This window comes from Mytilus californianus, unplaced genomic scaffold (assembly GCF_021869535.1).
Source record: "Mytilus californianus isolate M0D057914Y unplaced genomic scaffold, xbMytCali1.0.p SCAF_22, whole genome shotgun sequence".
Lineage (NCBI taxonomy): Eukaryota > Metazoa > Mollusca > Bivalvia > Mytilida > Mytilidae > Mytilus > Mytilus californianus.
The window spans coordinates 6,677,344-6,691,832 of record NW_026262671.1 but is presented as its reverse complement, the minus strand read 5'-3'; the positions used below and the strand labels follow the sequence as shown (position 1 = coordinate 6,691,832).

General features: G+C 33.7%; 1 protein-coding gene across 1 annotated transcript in view; it reads right to left on the bottom strand.

The window, feature by feature from the left end:
- Window positions 1-12,743, bottom strand: part of LOC127732247 (putative protein TPRXL) — a 29,840-nt gene extending 17,097 nt beyond the window's left edge. Inside the window, exon 1 of the mRNA XM_052241328.1 lies at window positions 12,513-12,743. Within this exon, the coding sequence (XP_052097288.1) occupies window positions 12,513-12,743 (231 nt within the window). The remainder of the gene's footprint in view (window positions 1-12,512) is intronic.
- Window positions 12,744-14,489: the final 1,746 nt, after the last annotated feature.

Below are 14,489 nucleotides of genomic sequence, written 5' to 3'. Positions count from 1 at the left end.
AGGAATAGCATTTCTATAATAAAATAGAAATGGGATTCCTAACAAAAAAGGAGGAGGGACTAGAGGGGTTGTTGTGGGCCTTGGATGATTAACAAAGATAAATTGTTCGTACGCATCATGATAGCTGTAACGTTTGAAACTATAATTAGTTAATTTCTAATGGTATAGTACTTTATACAAAACGTTTATCGATTAAATTTTAGAAATACATGAATAGGAGCAGATTTTTGTAAGAATGGATTTGTATTTCATTTTTCCATTTCAGTGGCATGAAAACCCCCCAAAAATGACGCGTACTATTTCGACAAAAATTCTCCAGTTAAATCATGTTGTGACCAACATTTTGATCACATTTTGTTTTAATTTTTACTCTTACTTTTTTCTAAGTAAAAGCAGCTTGAAGTGAATGTCAGAATTTAGAACTTGACCTTGACCTCATATTCTTAGTTGGGACCCAAGGACCACAAAAAAAACGACTCTAGGTTTATACGGCATACGGTTTATGAGGTCATATGCATATCACTTATATCAAATGCATAAGGGAAAACAAACTCTCATATGGAGTCTCCGTATAGCTTCGGTTTAAATGGCCACCCTTATCCTGAAGACGTATCGAGCAATTTGGTAAAAAAAGTTTGTCGTAATCTTTTACGGTTGCGAAAGAGTAGTGGCCACAAGAAAAATAGTGTTTGGGGAGATAACTCTTACAACGTTAAGTCTTTGGTTAAGCAGTGTTAGTTTCAAAAGCGTATAAACTGTACGATATCATCTTCCAAATATCAAAGCGACATCTTATAAAACAACAACATTACGCAAGAAAAAAATTTGGCGGAAGAAAAACAATAATAATAATCAGAACAAAATCAATAGGTCTTTCCACGGAAAAGTGGAAAGACCTTATAATGAGAATCAGTCAATATAATAGTTAAAGAGTTATTCTGCTTCCAAAATAGAATAACTACAAAGTGTGTAAAATATGTTAAATGCAATGAGTAACTACTAGTACCTCTTTAATTCATCTTTGGCTGCACAATTAAGAAACTATGTAAACGCTCTAGTGTTTACGCCGTTCAACGGGAAATAGCAAGACACTTCACATTTTTATTATTGTACGAATCATCATACTAGAATCTGTTTTATTAACTTTATTGTTGCTTTATATTTCATTATGTTATATTGTTATTTTTAATGAATGACTCGACCATTATCTTTCATTGAATAAAGAATATTCAATTGACAGATTTGACTTTTATCAGGCCAGTCAGAGAACAAATATCAGTCAGATGCATCCCTGCAACAGCACTTTAAAAAGCTCTAATACAAAACACGCAATCAAAACACACTGAACAATTGAGTTGGACAATTGGCAGAGGACCCAAAATTCTAACCAAGACGACCACATACCGCACATGAGTTACTGGTTAAGTTCAGCTGTAAATATACATTCATAAAATGCAATGAACCATGGCTAAACATGCAGAGGAGCGTCATGCAGCTGGTGATCAACAAGGTACTCTATCTGTCATTTTCCATCCACAACAGCAACCATAACAGATGCCACAGCAGCTACCGCAGCAATTTCCTCACTAGATGCCACAGCAACATCTGCTACAAGTGTCGGTCAAATAGAGCGCCAGGTTTTAACAAAATCATGATAAACCTTTAACAGTTTAATGGAGACACTGATCCACTGCAGTTTGATAACATATATAATACTACGGAGAATAACAGAATGGGAGGAAATACTTGTTTTGCCTTCTTATCTTTGTAGTTTTGCTAAAAAACGGTTTGATATGTTAGAAGCAGGCACTAACACTTCATTATCAAATATAAATAATTCATTTCTGACGAGATTAACAAAAAAAAATAACACAAACAAGAAGACATTGGTCTTACATATTTAAGGCAGCAAGAAAATGAACATGTCAAACAGCACTAAATTACAAGTGAGAGGTTTAGCTAGCTGTAAAACAAGGTTCAATTCACCTTTGACATAAGAAAATGCCTGTACCAAGTCAGGAATATGACAGTTGTTATCCATTTGTATAATGTGTTTGAGCTTTTGATTTTGCCATTTGACAAGGAACTTTCCGTTTCGAATTTTCCTTGTAGCTCGGTAGTTTTGTTATATTCCTTTATACAGCAAAACAAACAGTGTTTTAGAGCAATTGGTTTTCAAATAAGCATACAAAAGGGTTAAAACCACAAATTCAACCAGTTGTAGCACTGCTAAATTCTTTTTTATAAAAGTCTTTGCATTGGTAACATACATTTATTCGAAAACCAGTTGTTGGCATGATATGGGTTATGGTTTTCTCGTACAATTTAGGATAGAATGACAAAAGTACTAAACAGATTGTGCTTGATTTTCATATCAAGAAGACATAATCTTTTATTTAGTTTGATTGACGTCTGAAGATGGCATGATAGTAACTGAAAATAGTCCGTTGTTCAATTTATTGTTGTTTGTTGATTATTGTCATTTTGCTAAAATTCTTCTGTTACCTATTCTAAAATCGGACCTTAGTTTCTTTTGAACTGCATTTTATTTTGAGTATTGATCTTAATTTGTTTACTCCACATTAGCTAGAGGTAACGGGGAGAGTTGAGATCCCACAAAACATATTTAACCCCACTGCCTATGTACTCATCGCAAGCCTTTGATAGTCTTGCATGTTTTATTTTTTTAAATTCATTTAATTTGTATGATTGGGACTGAATTTATGTTTTTGAATTTAGTATGACGTCCATTTTCACTAAACTAGTTTATATTTTTATGTAGTAGCAGCTGAGGCCCACCTCCGAATACAGGATTTTCTCGCTGCATTGAAGACCCATTGTTGGCCTTCGGCTGTTATCTGCTCTTCGGTCGGGTTGTTGTTTCTTTGACATATTACCCATTTCTCCTCTCGGTCTTATCCCTTATGGTGTCTTTTCGATAGAATACATTAAAGTTAAGGGGCCAGCTAAAGCCCGCTTCCATGTATGAGATTTTCGCACTGCATTAAAGACCCATTGTCAACTATATATAGATAAGCATTCAGAAAAATTATGTAAAGATGTTGTTTGATAACTTAAGTTCAAATCTTTGCAAACCATTAAGGACACTAGAAAACACAGTAATTTAGACTGTTCAGTAGGTGAGGTTTTGCTGATAAAGTTTTGAATAAAAAGCAAAATGCTATGTACTTTTTTGTTTAAGTGGCAGTCAACTGACATGAAAATCTTACCAGCCGATCATGTTTTATGAGCATTTCCAATTGATTGCATATACAATTAGTTCCCGTCAATAGCATGATATGCTACTCTTCATGAAACTCATCTTCAACAACATATTTTTTTGCAATGAAAGATCATTTTTAGATTTAATTTCCAAAGTTTAAACTGCTATGAAAATAATCTTACTTATTTATGACAAACATATGATATGTCGACCGAATATAAAACATTGCTATTGACATCCCCTTTCATCATGTCCATGATATGTTCAGAGCTTTCCGATACCAAGTCGCAATAAAACAAAGTTACTAAAAGATCAACGTCAGATTTTAAGATTTTTCTGAATTAAGTATTGTCTATACAATAAATGTTATATTTTATCAAATTAAAATATCTTACCGACAATTTGTTTATTTATCTTTAATTTTACTGCCTAATATTTGGTAAGATTATGAACAGGACTTGATATTCGAAATTATTAGGCAATTACGTCCTGTATACATGCAGCAACCTTGCATGCTCATGTCCATCCGCGTCAAAATAAAATGAAATACATGCGACTTCATTCATGCAACCGAAAAACTATCACAACGTTTTGAACGCGTTTCCGGAGCCTCTGGCCTTTGTTAGTTTTGTAAGTTTTTCCAATTTTAGTTCATTTATATAATTTGAAGTTAAGTGTGACGTCTATTTTCATTTAACTAGTGCACCATTTTATTTAGGGGTCAGCTGATGACCACCTTCGGGTGCGGTATTTTCTTGCTGCATTGAATACCCTTTGGTGGCCTTCGGCTGTTGTCTGTTCTTTAGTCGGATGGTGTCTCTTTGACATATAACCCATTTCCATTCTCAATGTTAGGGCTATTCCATTGTTCATTCCAACCTACTTTATGACCATACCACTATACCAATCCGAATGATTTTTTTGTTGTTTTTTTGAAAATGATTTTACTTTGTATCTACGTCTTATTTCGTGAAAAAATTATTGTTTCAAAGGGCAAATTTTCTGTATCAAGTCAATAACTAGGTAATATTGAAGCCAAAACTTCTATTGCTTTAATTAAATGCGCAAATTAAAGATCTGAAAAATATACCAATACAGAAAGCTGTTTTTAGAATTATAGCAAAACTTTTGGTTGACAAATTTTTATTCGTTAGTCAATAAAATAAACTTAAAAAATCTGTCATGTTTTCCCTACCCAGTTTTACTCTTATTAATTAATGTGGACCGCTCATCGTTATTGAATCTTATATTGGCGCCACACATCAGCGTATAGCACCAACGTACGCCGGAAGTGGCAAAAAAACCATGTACGCTGCCAATACTCTTGTAATTTTAGACGCATCTTTTTTGTCAATCATATCTGTATCGTGTTCACAGCGATCTATAAGCGTGTTTAGGGCGTACGAGAAGCGTACATACGCATGTATCAGCCTATCGTCTAACGTAGATGAAATACACGCTATGAAGGAAAAATGTTCCTAGGACGTATTTGAGACAAGTCCCAAAAGTAATTGGGACGATTGTCCGTGCTTTCGGCATGTCTGGCACATGTAATGGTACATGTTCTTATGTTGTGAAGTTACATCAATGTCCCAAATAAAGAGGAGGGTTGGAATCCCACTTACATGTTAAGTCCGTAATATTCTGTATGTATGTGCCTGTCCCAAATCAAAAGCCTGTATTTCAGTGGTTGTCGTTTGTTGCTGTGTTACATATTTATTTTTCGTTCATTTTTTTGGTAAATTAGTTAGGCCGTTTGTTTTTTGTTTGAATTGTCTTACATTTGTGATTTTAATGCCTTTTATAGCTGACTATGCAGTATGGACTTTGCTCATTGTTGAAGGCCGTACGGTGACATATATATATTTAAGCACGTCATGTTTGTGGTTTACAATCTTTGCCGCAAGTTTATTTTGTTTCTGTTTGGTATTAAATTAATATAAAGATCCATTTTGTTACATCTTTGTGACCAATTTATATGGCAATCGTAAATCGTTGCTTTTTCACTCATTTGGTCTTTAGAAAATGTTGTTTGTGCTGTATTTAGACCCCTCTACCAATTTGTTTTGCATGCACACGTATAAAAATTGCGGTTTTTATCCAACGCAATCATAGGTTTGAACGTTGTTTTCAATTTAGACTTGTTTATATTTTTTCGTTTGGGCTTGTATTATATTTGCCTTCGGGTTTATATGATCCGTTCATCCTATTTTGACTCTTTCAAAATTCAAGAGTCTATTCTAAATTGAGGTAAATTATATGGTCTTCCAAGTACCGTTTCGATTCCTAACATCACTGAAGAGACATTAATTGTCGAAATCCGGATATGGTGTACAAATTTTTGCACCTCATGTTTGCGGTATATCATCTCTTCCGCAAGCTTATTGGTTCCTGTTTGTTAATAAATTAATAATAAAATATATTTTGTTACATCTTGTGATCCGTTTATATGACAATCGCCAATGACAGTCAGCAGGGTTTAAGAACATCAGTTGTTCGACCAGCTAGTCAAATGCGTTTTGGTAAAATATACTTTTTCACTCATTTGGTCTTTTGGAAAATGTTGTTTGTGCTGTATTTAGACCCCTCTACCAATTTGTTTTGCATGCAAACGTATAAAAATTGCGGTTTTTATCCAACGCAATCATAGGTTTGAGCGTTTGTTTCAATTTAGACTTGTTTATATTTTTTCGTTTGGGCTTGTATTATATTTGCCTTCGGGTTTATATGATCCGTTCATCCTATTTTGACTCTTTCAAAATTCAAGAGTCTATCCTAAACTGAGGTAAATTATATGGCCTTCCAAATACCGTTTCGATTCCTAACATCACTGAAGAAACATTAATTGTCGAAATCCGGATATGGTGTACAAATTTTAACACCTCATGTTTGCGGTATACCATCTTTTCCGCGAGCTTATTGTTTTTTGTTTGGTAATAAATTAAAAATAAGATGTGTTTTGTTACATCTTGTGATCCGTTTATTTGGCAATCGCCAATGGCAGTCAGTAGGGTTTAAGAACATCAGTTTTTCGACCTGCTAGTCAAATGCGTTTTGGTAAAATATACTTTTTCACTCAGTTGATCTTTTGGAAAATGTTGTTTGTGGTGTATTTAGTCCCTTCTACCAAGAAATTTGTTTTCCATGCACTCGTATAAAAATTGCGGTTTTTATCCAACGTAATAATAGGTTTGAAAGTTGTTTTCAATTTTGACTTTAGTTGTATATATTTTTTCGTTTGGGCTTGTATTATATTTGCCTTCGGGTTTATATGATCCGTTCATCTTATTTTGACTCTTTTAAAATTCAAGAGTCTATCCTAAATTGAGGTAAATTATATGGCCTTCCGAAAACCGTTTCGATTCCTAACATCACTGAAGAGACAATATTTGTCGAAATCCGGATATGGTGTACAAATTTTAACACCTCATGTTTGCGGTATACCATCTTTTCTGCGAGATTATTTGTTCCTGTTTGGTAATAAATTAATAATAAGATCTATGTTGTTACATCTTGTGATCCGTTTATATGGCAATCGCCTATGGCAGTCAGCAGGGTGTAAGAACATCAGTTGTTCGACCTGCTAGTCAAATGCGTTTTGTTAAAATATACTTTTTCACTCATTTGGTCTTTTGGAAAATGTTGTTTGCGCTGTATTTATACCCCTCTACCAATAAATTTGTTTTGCATGCACACGTATAAAAATTGCGGTTTTTATCCAACGCAATCATAGGTTAGAACGTTGTTTTCAATTTAGATTTGTTTATATTTTTTCGTTTGGGCTTGTATTATATTTGCCTTCGGGTTTATATGATCCGTTAAAATCCGGCACCCGGAGGTGGGCTATAGCTGGCCCCTGATTAAAAATGTGTACCAGTTCAGTGAAAGTGGACGTTATACTTAACTCCAAAACATATAATTGAACTAAAATTAAATGCATATTTTAAGGTTTTTCTTACCGTATAACACATCGAGGGTTGTCCGGATTGGTCAAATGTATCTGTTGACTACCTGACAGCCCAAGGTGTTTTGTACCACAAGACAAATCTTAAGATATACACGATCAGACTTATATACTGTCAAAAACTCCTGTTTTATGTAAATGTCTGCAGAAAACTGTATCCCATTATACCGATCACATTCAAGTGGGACATATTTAATTTTCTCATGTGTGAGTGTTTAGGTGTAACAACACCCAAAGGATCAATTATAAAGTGGAATTAAACCCACTAATCTATATATAAAAGTTGACTGTTTTTAAATGTGAATAAAAATTTATTGTTATTGCAAGAATAAAGAAATAAATAAACTCATCATAGATACCAGGATTGAAATTTGGTATTTGCGCCAGACGCGCGTTTAATCTACAAAAGACTCATCAGTGACGCTAGAATCAAAAAGAGTTTAAAAAGCCAAAAAAAGTACGAAGTTGAAACAATTGATTTGGTATCAAGGAAATTAAAAAACGACCAGGATGAACTTTTCAATCCTTTAGATAAACATATTCTTAAAGGTTACCAGTTCAACACTGTAATTCTTTCTTAGAATATTGTTTCTATTAGTATAAAAACGATTTGATCAGTAAATTAAAACCATACTTAATATTATTGTTATACACATATGCACATTCACAGTACTACAATATGTCGATACCTATATTTTGGAATTGCACAAAGTCATTTCTTTCTCTGACTGCTAATGACGGGTTTACACTAAATCCATCGGATGTTTGATGTGTACTTGTTGATATTTTAGTCTTATACATATGATATTTGTATTTGTTGTTATTTGCATTGAACTAGATGTCAGTAACTGCGAGGACTCTCAGATCTCATCAACTGTCTGTTATGTTGTGGGAAGTATAGATACGCTGTCACGCCCGGTCTGTGTTTTCTTTGGATGTTTTCTGTTTTGTATCGATCTGATGAGTTGAGAATTTTTCAACTGATTTTTACGATTTGTTCTTATGTTAAACTGGTACACCACTGTCCCATGTTAGGGGAGGTGTTAGTGCCAGCAATCTAGTTTAACCGGCCACATTCAATATGTGCTTATCCTAAGTCAGAATCCTTTAGTTCAGTGGTTGTCGTTGATTCATGTCTGTCAACTTTGTTTTTCGTTGATTGTTTTGTTACTGTAGTATGTGGATATTTTCATAGAATATTAACATTTTCCATTAAATTTAAATGACTTGAAGATAACAATGTGTATATTTTTCTCCTAAATCTGCTGATGCCATGCTTCATGAATTTGATGATTTGTATCGGTTGATATAACAACTTGGGTCGTTGAAACTGAAGAGAGGTAAATTTGCTCATAAATATAAATGGTGATTGTATCTTTAATTCGTTTGTATTTACTTACTTTTGATTTAAATTTGGTGTTTTTTTAGACAAATGTATTCATAGTTTAACATGTTTGACCTTGGCAAGCGTGCATGTGTTAACCTTAGTATCTATACCAAATCAATTATGTAGTCTTCTCCTGAAAGACCATTGTTGCGCATATGCAGTGCAGTTGAAATCATGAAAGCATTAGAATTACGTAAATAACTTTTCTTAAGACAGTGTATATATATATATATATATATATATATTTCAATTTCTGATTGCACTTATCTTTATGATTTTGATAAGATAATTAGATATAACATTATGTACCCAGTCTTTGAAGTTAAGAGCAAATTTTAGTCGGCTTGGAGTCAGAAAAGTGTCTTTGAGAAAGTGACACATCTTTCTACGGAATAAAAACGTTGTGAACTAGCATGCTGAAATTTCTGATTTCTGTCGATTTGTTACACATGTTACAGAGCAGCATTCACAATCTTATCACATAAACGTGTTTTCGTCCACATAATCATGATATATTTGTCCCTTGACGTTAAAGTCCAGTGCATCCAACCGTGCATCTTCGAGATGATAAGTTAAAGAGAGCATTTATTATAACAAATGTCCCTTGTCATACAACGCATTTAAAAATACCAATTAGTTTATTACTGTGGATTCATTTGTTTTTCGTGTGTACCAATTTTCGTGGATTGATGAACCTGCATTTTAAAGGATATTTGATTCCGTGGTTTTGCCAAAGTCTGCATACTACCCTATAGCAAATTTGCAGTTGAACATTAAGAACTATTATTTTTTCACTGCCTGTTAATTTTCTAAAATGTTTGAAAGATTATGCGCTTGACAAAGGATGCATAAATACATTTTCTCCAGTATACAGACTTGTCAGTAAACGTTGTGATGTAGCTCTTTTCCGTCTATTTAAACCTTCAGATCGAAACCTTTACATGAGGAAAAGAGGAAATTCCTTCCTGTTCAGTTTACCAATAGAGAATTGATGCAATCAACATCAGCAACGTTCTACATCACAAAAAGGTAACATCTAAAATTCCACTTTATTTTCAAAATCAGTCTGTTCCTATTGTATCCTACAGTTACACCAAAACCAAAGTATTAAACTATAAACAAGCATTGCAGGACCTTGATTAGGAACAATATCTTAAAAACCCTCTGACATGTGACTGTTCTCACTCGCCTTATATTTACAACCCCTCTGGCCATGTTATTACTGGGGATCTAAACATAATTCTACATGAAAATCTCCGAAAGGTGATATCTCAAGGTCCTAAGTTTAGAGAACCCCAACACATCAATTGGAACCATAACTTCAAAATAATTATGAATTCCATTGAGGACTACACCAGAGCATGGGCTAAACGAGAAGAAGTTGAACTGGACACTTTGTCAGAATGGGTCAAAACAATCAGGTCTCTGATAACACGTCGCATTCATAAGTTGAAAAGCTGTGTGAATGATCAGAGACAAAGAGGCTGTGAAATGTCTATAATCTCTTCACGATAAGTATGTTGTTGTTCCTGCGGACAAAGCTTGAAATAATATTGTCTTTATATGTAAATCGTACTACTACGAGTGTCTTGTAAAAGAATTAGGAATAAATAAGCACTCAGGTAATCCCACATACAAAAACATATCATTCGACAAGGATGAGATTTTTGAGAATCATACGTCCTTCATGACTTCAATGAATATTACATTGTACAACAAATCGGAAGACTTACCTTGTTTGTATAAGATACCTAAACTTCACAAAATTCCGTAAAAGCAACGGTGCATTGTCGGCTCATCTGCATGTTCGACTAAAGAATTACCCATTAGATTGACAAAAATTCTGTCCGCAGTGAAAGATGGTCTTTTTGTATTCTTGTCTTTCATTTTTGCTAATATGCTTTGTCTATATGCCTTTTTGTGTTTCTTTGTTACATATGACGTAGCGCTGTACTTATACATCCCGTCATTGTTATTGTGCCATGGTAACATGTTTGTTTACATATTTGTTTGTTTTTATAGTGATTAAGATAATAACACAATGTTGACAGCTGTACCCCTATTTTTGACATTTTTACCTATTATGTCTGTTTGTTTTATTCACACATCGTTGTCAATCTAATGGAATTTTATGCGACTGTCATACAAGTGAGAGGTTTAGATAGCTATAAAACCAGGTTTAATCCACCATGTTCTACATAAGAAAATGCCTGTACCAAGTCAGGAATATGACAGTTGTCCATTCGTTTGATGTGTTTGAGCTTTTGACATGTTTGATTTTGTCGTTTTGAATTTTCCTCTGGGTTTAGTATTTTTGTGATTTTACTTTTTAAATAAGTAGTTAACCTGTACCCACAAAATCCACGAAAATTGGTATATAATGAATAATAATGAATCCACAGTATGTGATAACAGCTCAACGCATATAGTTATACCGTTTTCGCCATTCATCTTTTATCCTTAACCAATGTTCTATTAAGATCGATTTCTCGTTAAATTAATAACAGTTATAGAAATTCGTCAAATCATTAAAATAAGAAGCCAAGAGTACAATATTGTTAAGTTGGTTTTTATTCAATACCGTTTCAATGTATTTATCAATTTGACTTAGAAGTTCATTTTCCATGTTGCATAATTCCAAGCTGAAATTAAGATCGATGATATACTTTTTTTAATAATTAATTAAAATAAAAACACAAAAAAATTCCATATTTTGACGAAGAATGATATTTCAATAGTTTACAGTTTGGAAAATCACAAATCCACTTAATAACGTACCATCCGAACGGTACTAATGAAAATTTTCTTTCAAAAACCGATCACGTGACGTAAAAAATACCCGCTTGACCGTTTACACTGCAAATTAGCAAACGTGTCCTAGCTTGATTGAAACTAAGTGTTCTCGGATATTGAATGGTAACGAGCTTTATCGCTTTGTGTTTGCCTCCATCGGGGGAGATCAAAATAATGTTTTCACCGCCCTCATTCCCGACATACACGACTGCAGTTTTATCAACAGCTATACCGCGTGGTCCTCGCAACGCTTTGTCATTGAATTCCCAAGCAAGTGTTTTATCACCATTGTAGCATTGAATGGAAGGACCTGCAGTATTAGTGCAGTACAGTTTTCCATCATGCACTGCAACATATGAATCAGTTGTTTTACTTCCAATATCAAGCTTAATTAAAGTGTCATTATCGAGATTAATTGATAATAGTCCTTTTTTACTTGAACTGCATATCAAGTTCCCACCGGAAAGGGATATTCCGTCACATCGATTCGAATGCTCTATAGTTTACACAACAGATCTGATTTTTAGGTTGACGATTAAGATGTTACCTCCTCCAGCTGTTGCAGCTAATGCCTCATCGTTGACACACACGATGTCATATGGTTTTTCAGGTAGAACAATCGAGTGTAACAAAACTCCATTAGTGTTTTTCACATTTAAGGTTTTTGAGTTATAATCAGTATAACATACAATATTATTTTCCAAAATTGCACATCCGTACATGAACATTTCTACCCCAAAGTAAAATTCTGCCATCAATTTTAGTTTGATATCATCAAACTTTCGTCCCTCAATTGAGATCTGTGCCTAGTGTTCTTTAGGCTTCGTGTAACTAATTGTTGATGGTTTCATCTCTATTCCAAAATCACCGAAGGAACTTACATCAGAGGTAAAAGCTGAAAGTTTTATATTTTCTTTAAAAACAATACGTCTTATGTCAAGCGAATGATCTTTTGTAAATTCTTTTTCCCGGGTACTTATTTCAAACTCGAATTTCTTCGTTCCGAGAAATATCTGAAGTTCTGACGCATGATTTTGCATTTTTATGATGCCTTTGTTTAACTCATCTAATCTGTCCTCCTTATATTTCAAATCTCTTGAAATTCTCTCAAAATCTTGCAGTGCATTTTTTTCAAGATCTGATACCTTCTGAAGAACTTCTTTTTCTAAACAGTCTAAATATTGATTCAATTTAAGTCGGGTGGACTTAACATGCTCAATAATTGTGTTCGACTCAGCCTGTATTTCATTGGTATTTGACTGTTTTTCCAGACGAAGACGCTCATAATACTTTTTTAGATTCTGCAGACGCTCTTTAATGTCTTCTAATGCTATTGAATTACGAGCATCTTTGGTTATATCTTCTAGAGTAGGCATATCTGTGCAGTTTTTATGGGTCAAATTGATACATTTTCTACAACATGGTCGTTCATGACTTAAGCAATAATTCTGGAAAAGTGCCCCATGATCTTCGCAATGCTGCTTTATTTTCAGTACGAATTCAGGCAACTTTTTTAAATCACTTACATAAATAACAGCGTGACTTTTTGGTTGACTTAGCGTTGCTTTGGTACTTTAGGCAGTCATGACAAAATGCTCAATCACATTCGAACCACCACTTCACAGCAGTTTTTACAATGGACTGTGACTCACAAACAGTACATTTTGTACTTTTTTTCTGCAGCCATCTCTGTAAATGAAAACAAATGATAACGATAACATGCAGCTTTGATATTATACAAGTATGGAGATAACCTGTACACATGCATACATCTATTACAGCTAGTATTGTGCTGCTTCATATAGATATATTTCTGAGCATGTGTACGGATCTGATATCATGTCACAATTTTACCGAATGTACCGTCATTTGATAGATTCATAATGCATTTCAGCAAATGTACGAATCTTTGAGAAATCGGTTAAATAAACTCATTATAGATACCAGGATTGAAATTAAATATTTACAACAGACGTGCGTTTCGTCTACAAAAGACTCATTAGTGACGCTCGAACAAAAATGTTAAAAGGCCAAATAAAGTACGAAGTTAAAGAGCATTAAGGCCCAAAAATTCCTGAAAGTTTTGCCAAATACAGTTAAGGTAATCTATTCCTGAGGTAGAAAAGCCTTAGTATTATAAGTTTTGTAAACAATTAATTTGTTATTTTGACCATATCAACGATAATTCATGTCAACACTGAAGTGCTGACTACTAGGCTGGAGATACCCTCGGGGAATAAAACCTCCACCAGCAATGGCATCGACGCAGGGGTTGTAAATAAACTCATCATATATACCAGGATTGAGATTTTATAATTGAGCCAGACGCGGGTTTTGTCTATAAAAGACTCATAAGTGACGTAAGTGACGCTCGAATTAAAAAAATGTTTTACACCCTGAGAAATTTTTGCCTCTTGATATCGTCATCCTCTCCAATTTATTTTTTTATTTACTTCAATATTTTAATTTATTATGGACAAACTATTTCACTTTCTCTTAACTTATAAACGTATAGTGTTGTTATGTGAGCTGTTCCTACTTCATATATAGAATTTCAACATTTGAGAAAGTTGAATGCTAGAAATCAGTTTAAATTGCCACATGTTCACGTGTATCTTTATATGTTTGACTTTCTTAGTAGCTGTTTAGATTCTAGCTTATGTAATTTGGATTGAATCAATTTAAGGAAATTGAGCGTTGAAGGCTTATCTCTTAAATAATGATACAAAACAGTACATTCACAGCAAACAAAACCACATATATAAAATCTAGGTATCAAATGGAAGGCGAAGGACTGTTGATTCTTGTAGTACACAATTTGACGGATGATTTTGAATGATACAAAAAATGTTTCAATGAATTCTAAAATTAAAGGCATATATTTTCTGATTCTCAGATATCAAATACATGGTTAGGAGTGTCCAAAGTTTCGGTAACCAGTCTTTGTTCAATTGATTTTACCCTCAGATACATTTATAAAGTATATTGTAGATTTTCATTTTAGTATGCATTTTGATCAATGATACACGTATTTAGGAATGAAAAAGATTCAGTTAACTGTGACGAATAAACGTAAATAAGATTTATTTATTTGATGTCTTAAGTCGAACTTACCAGAAATA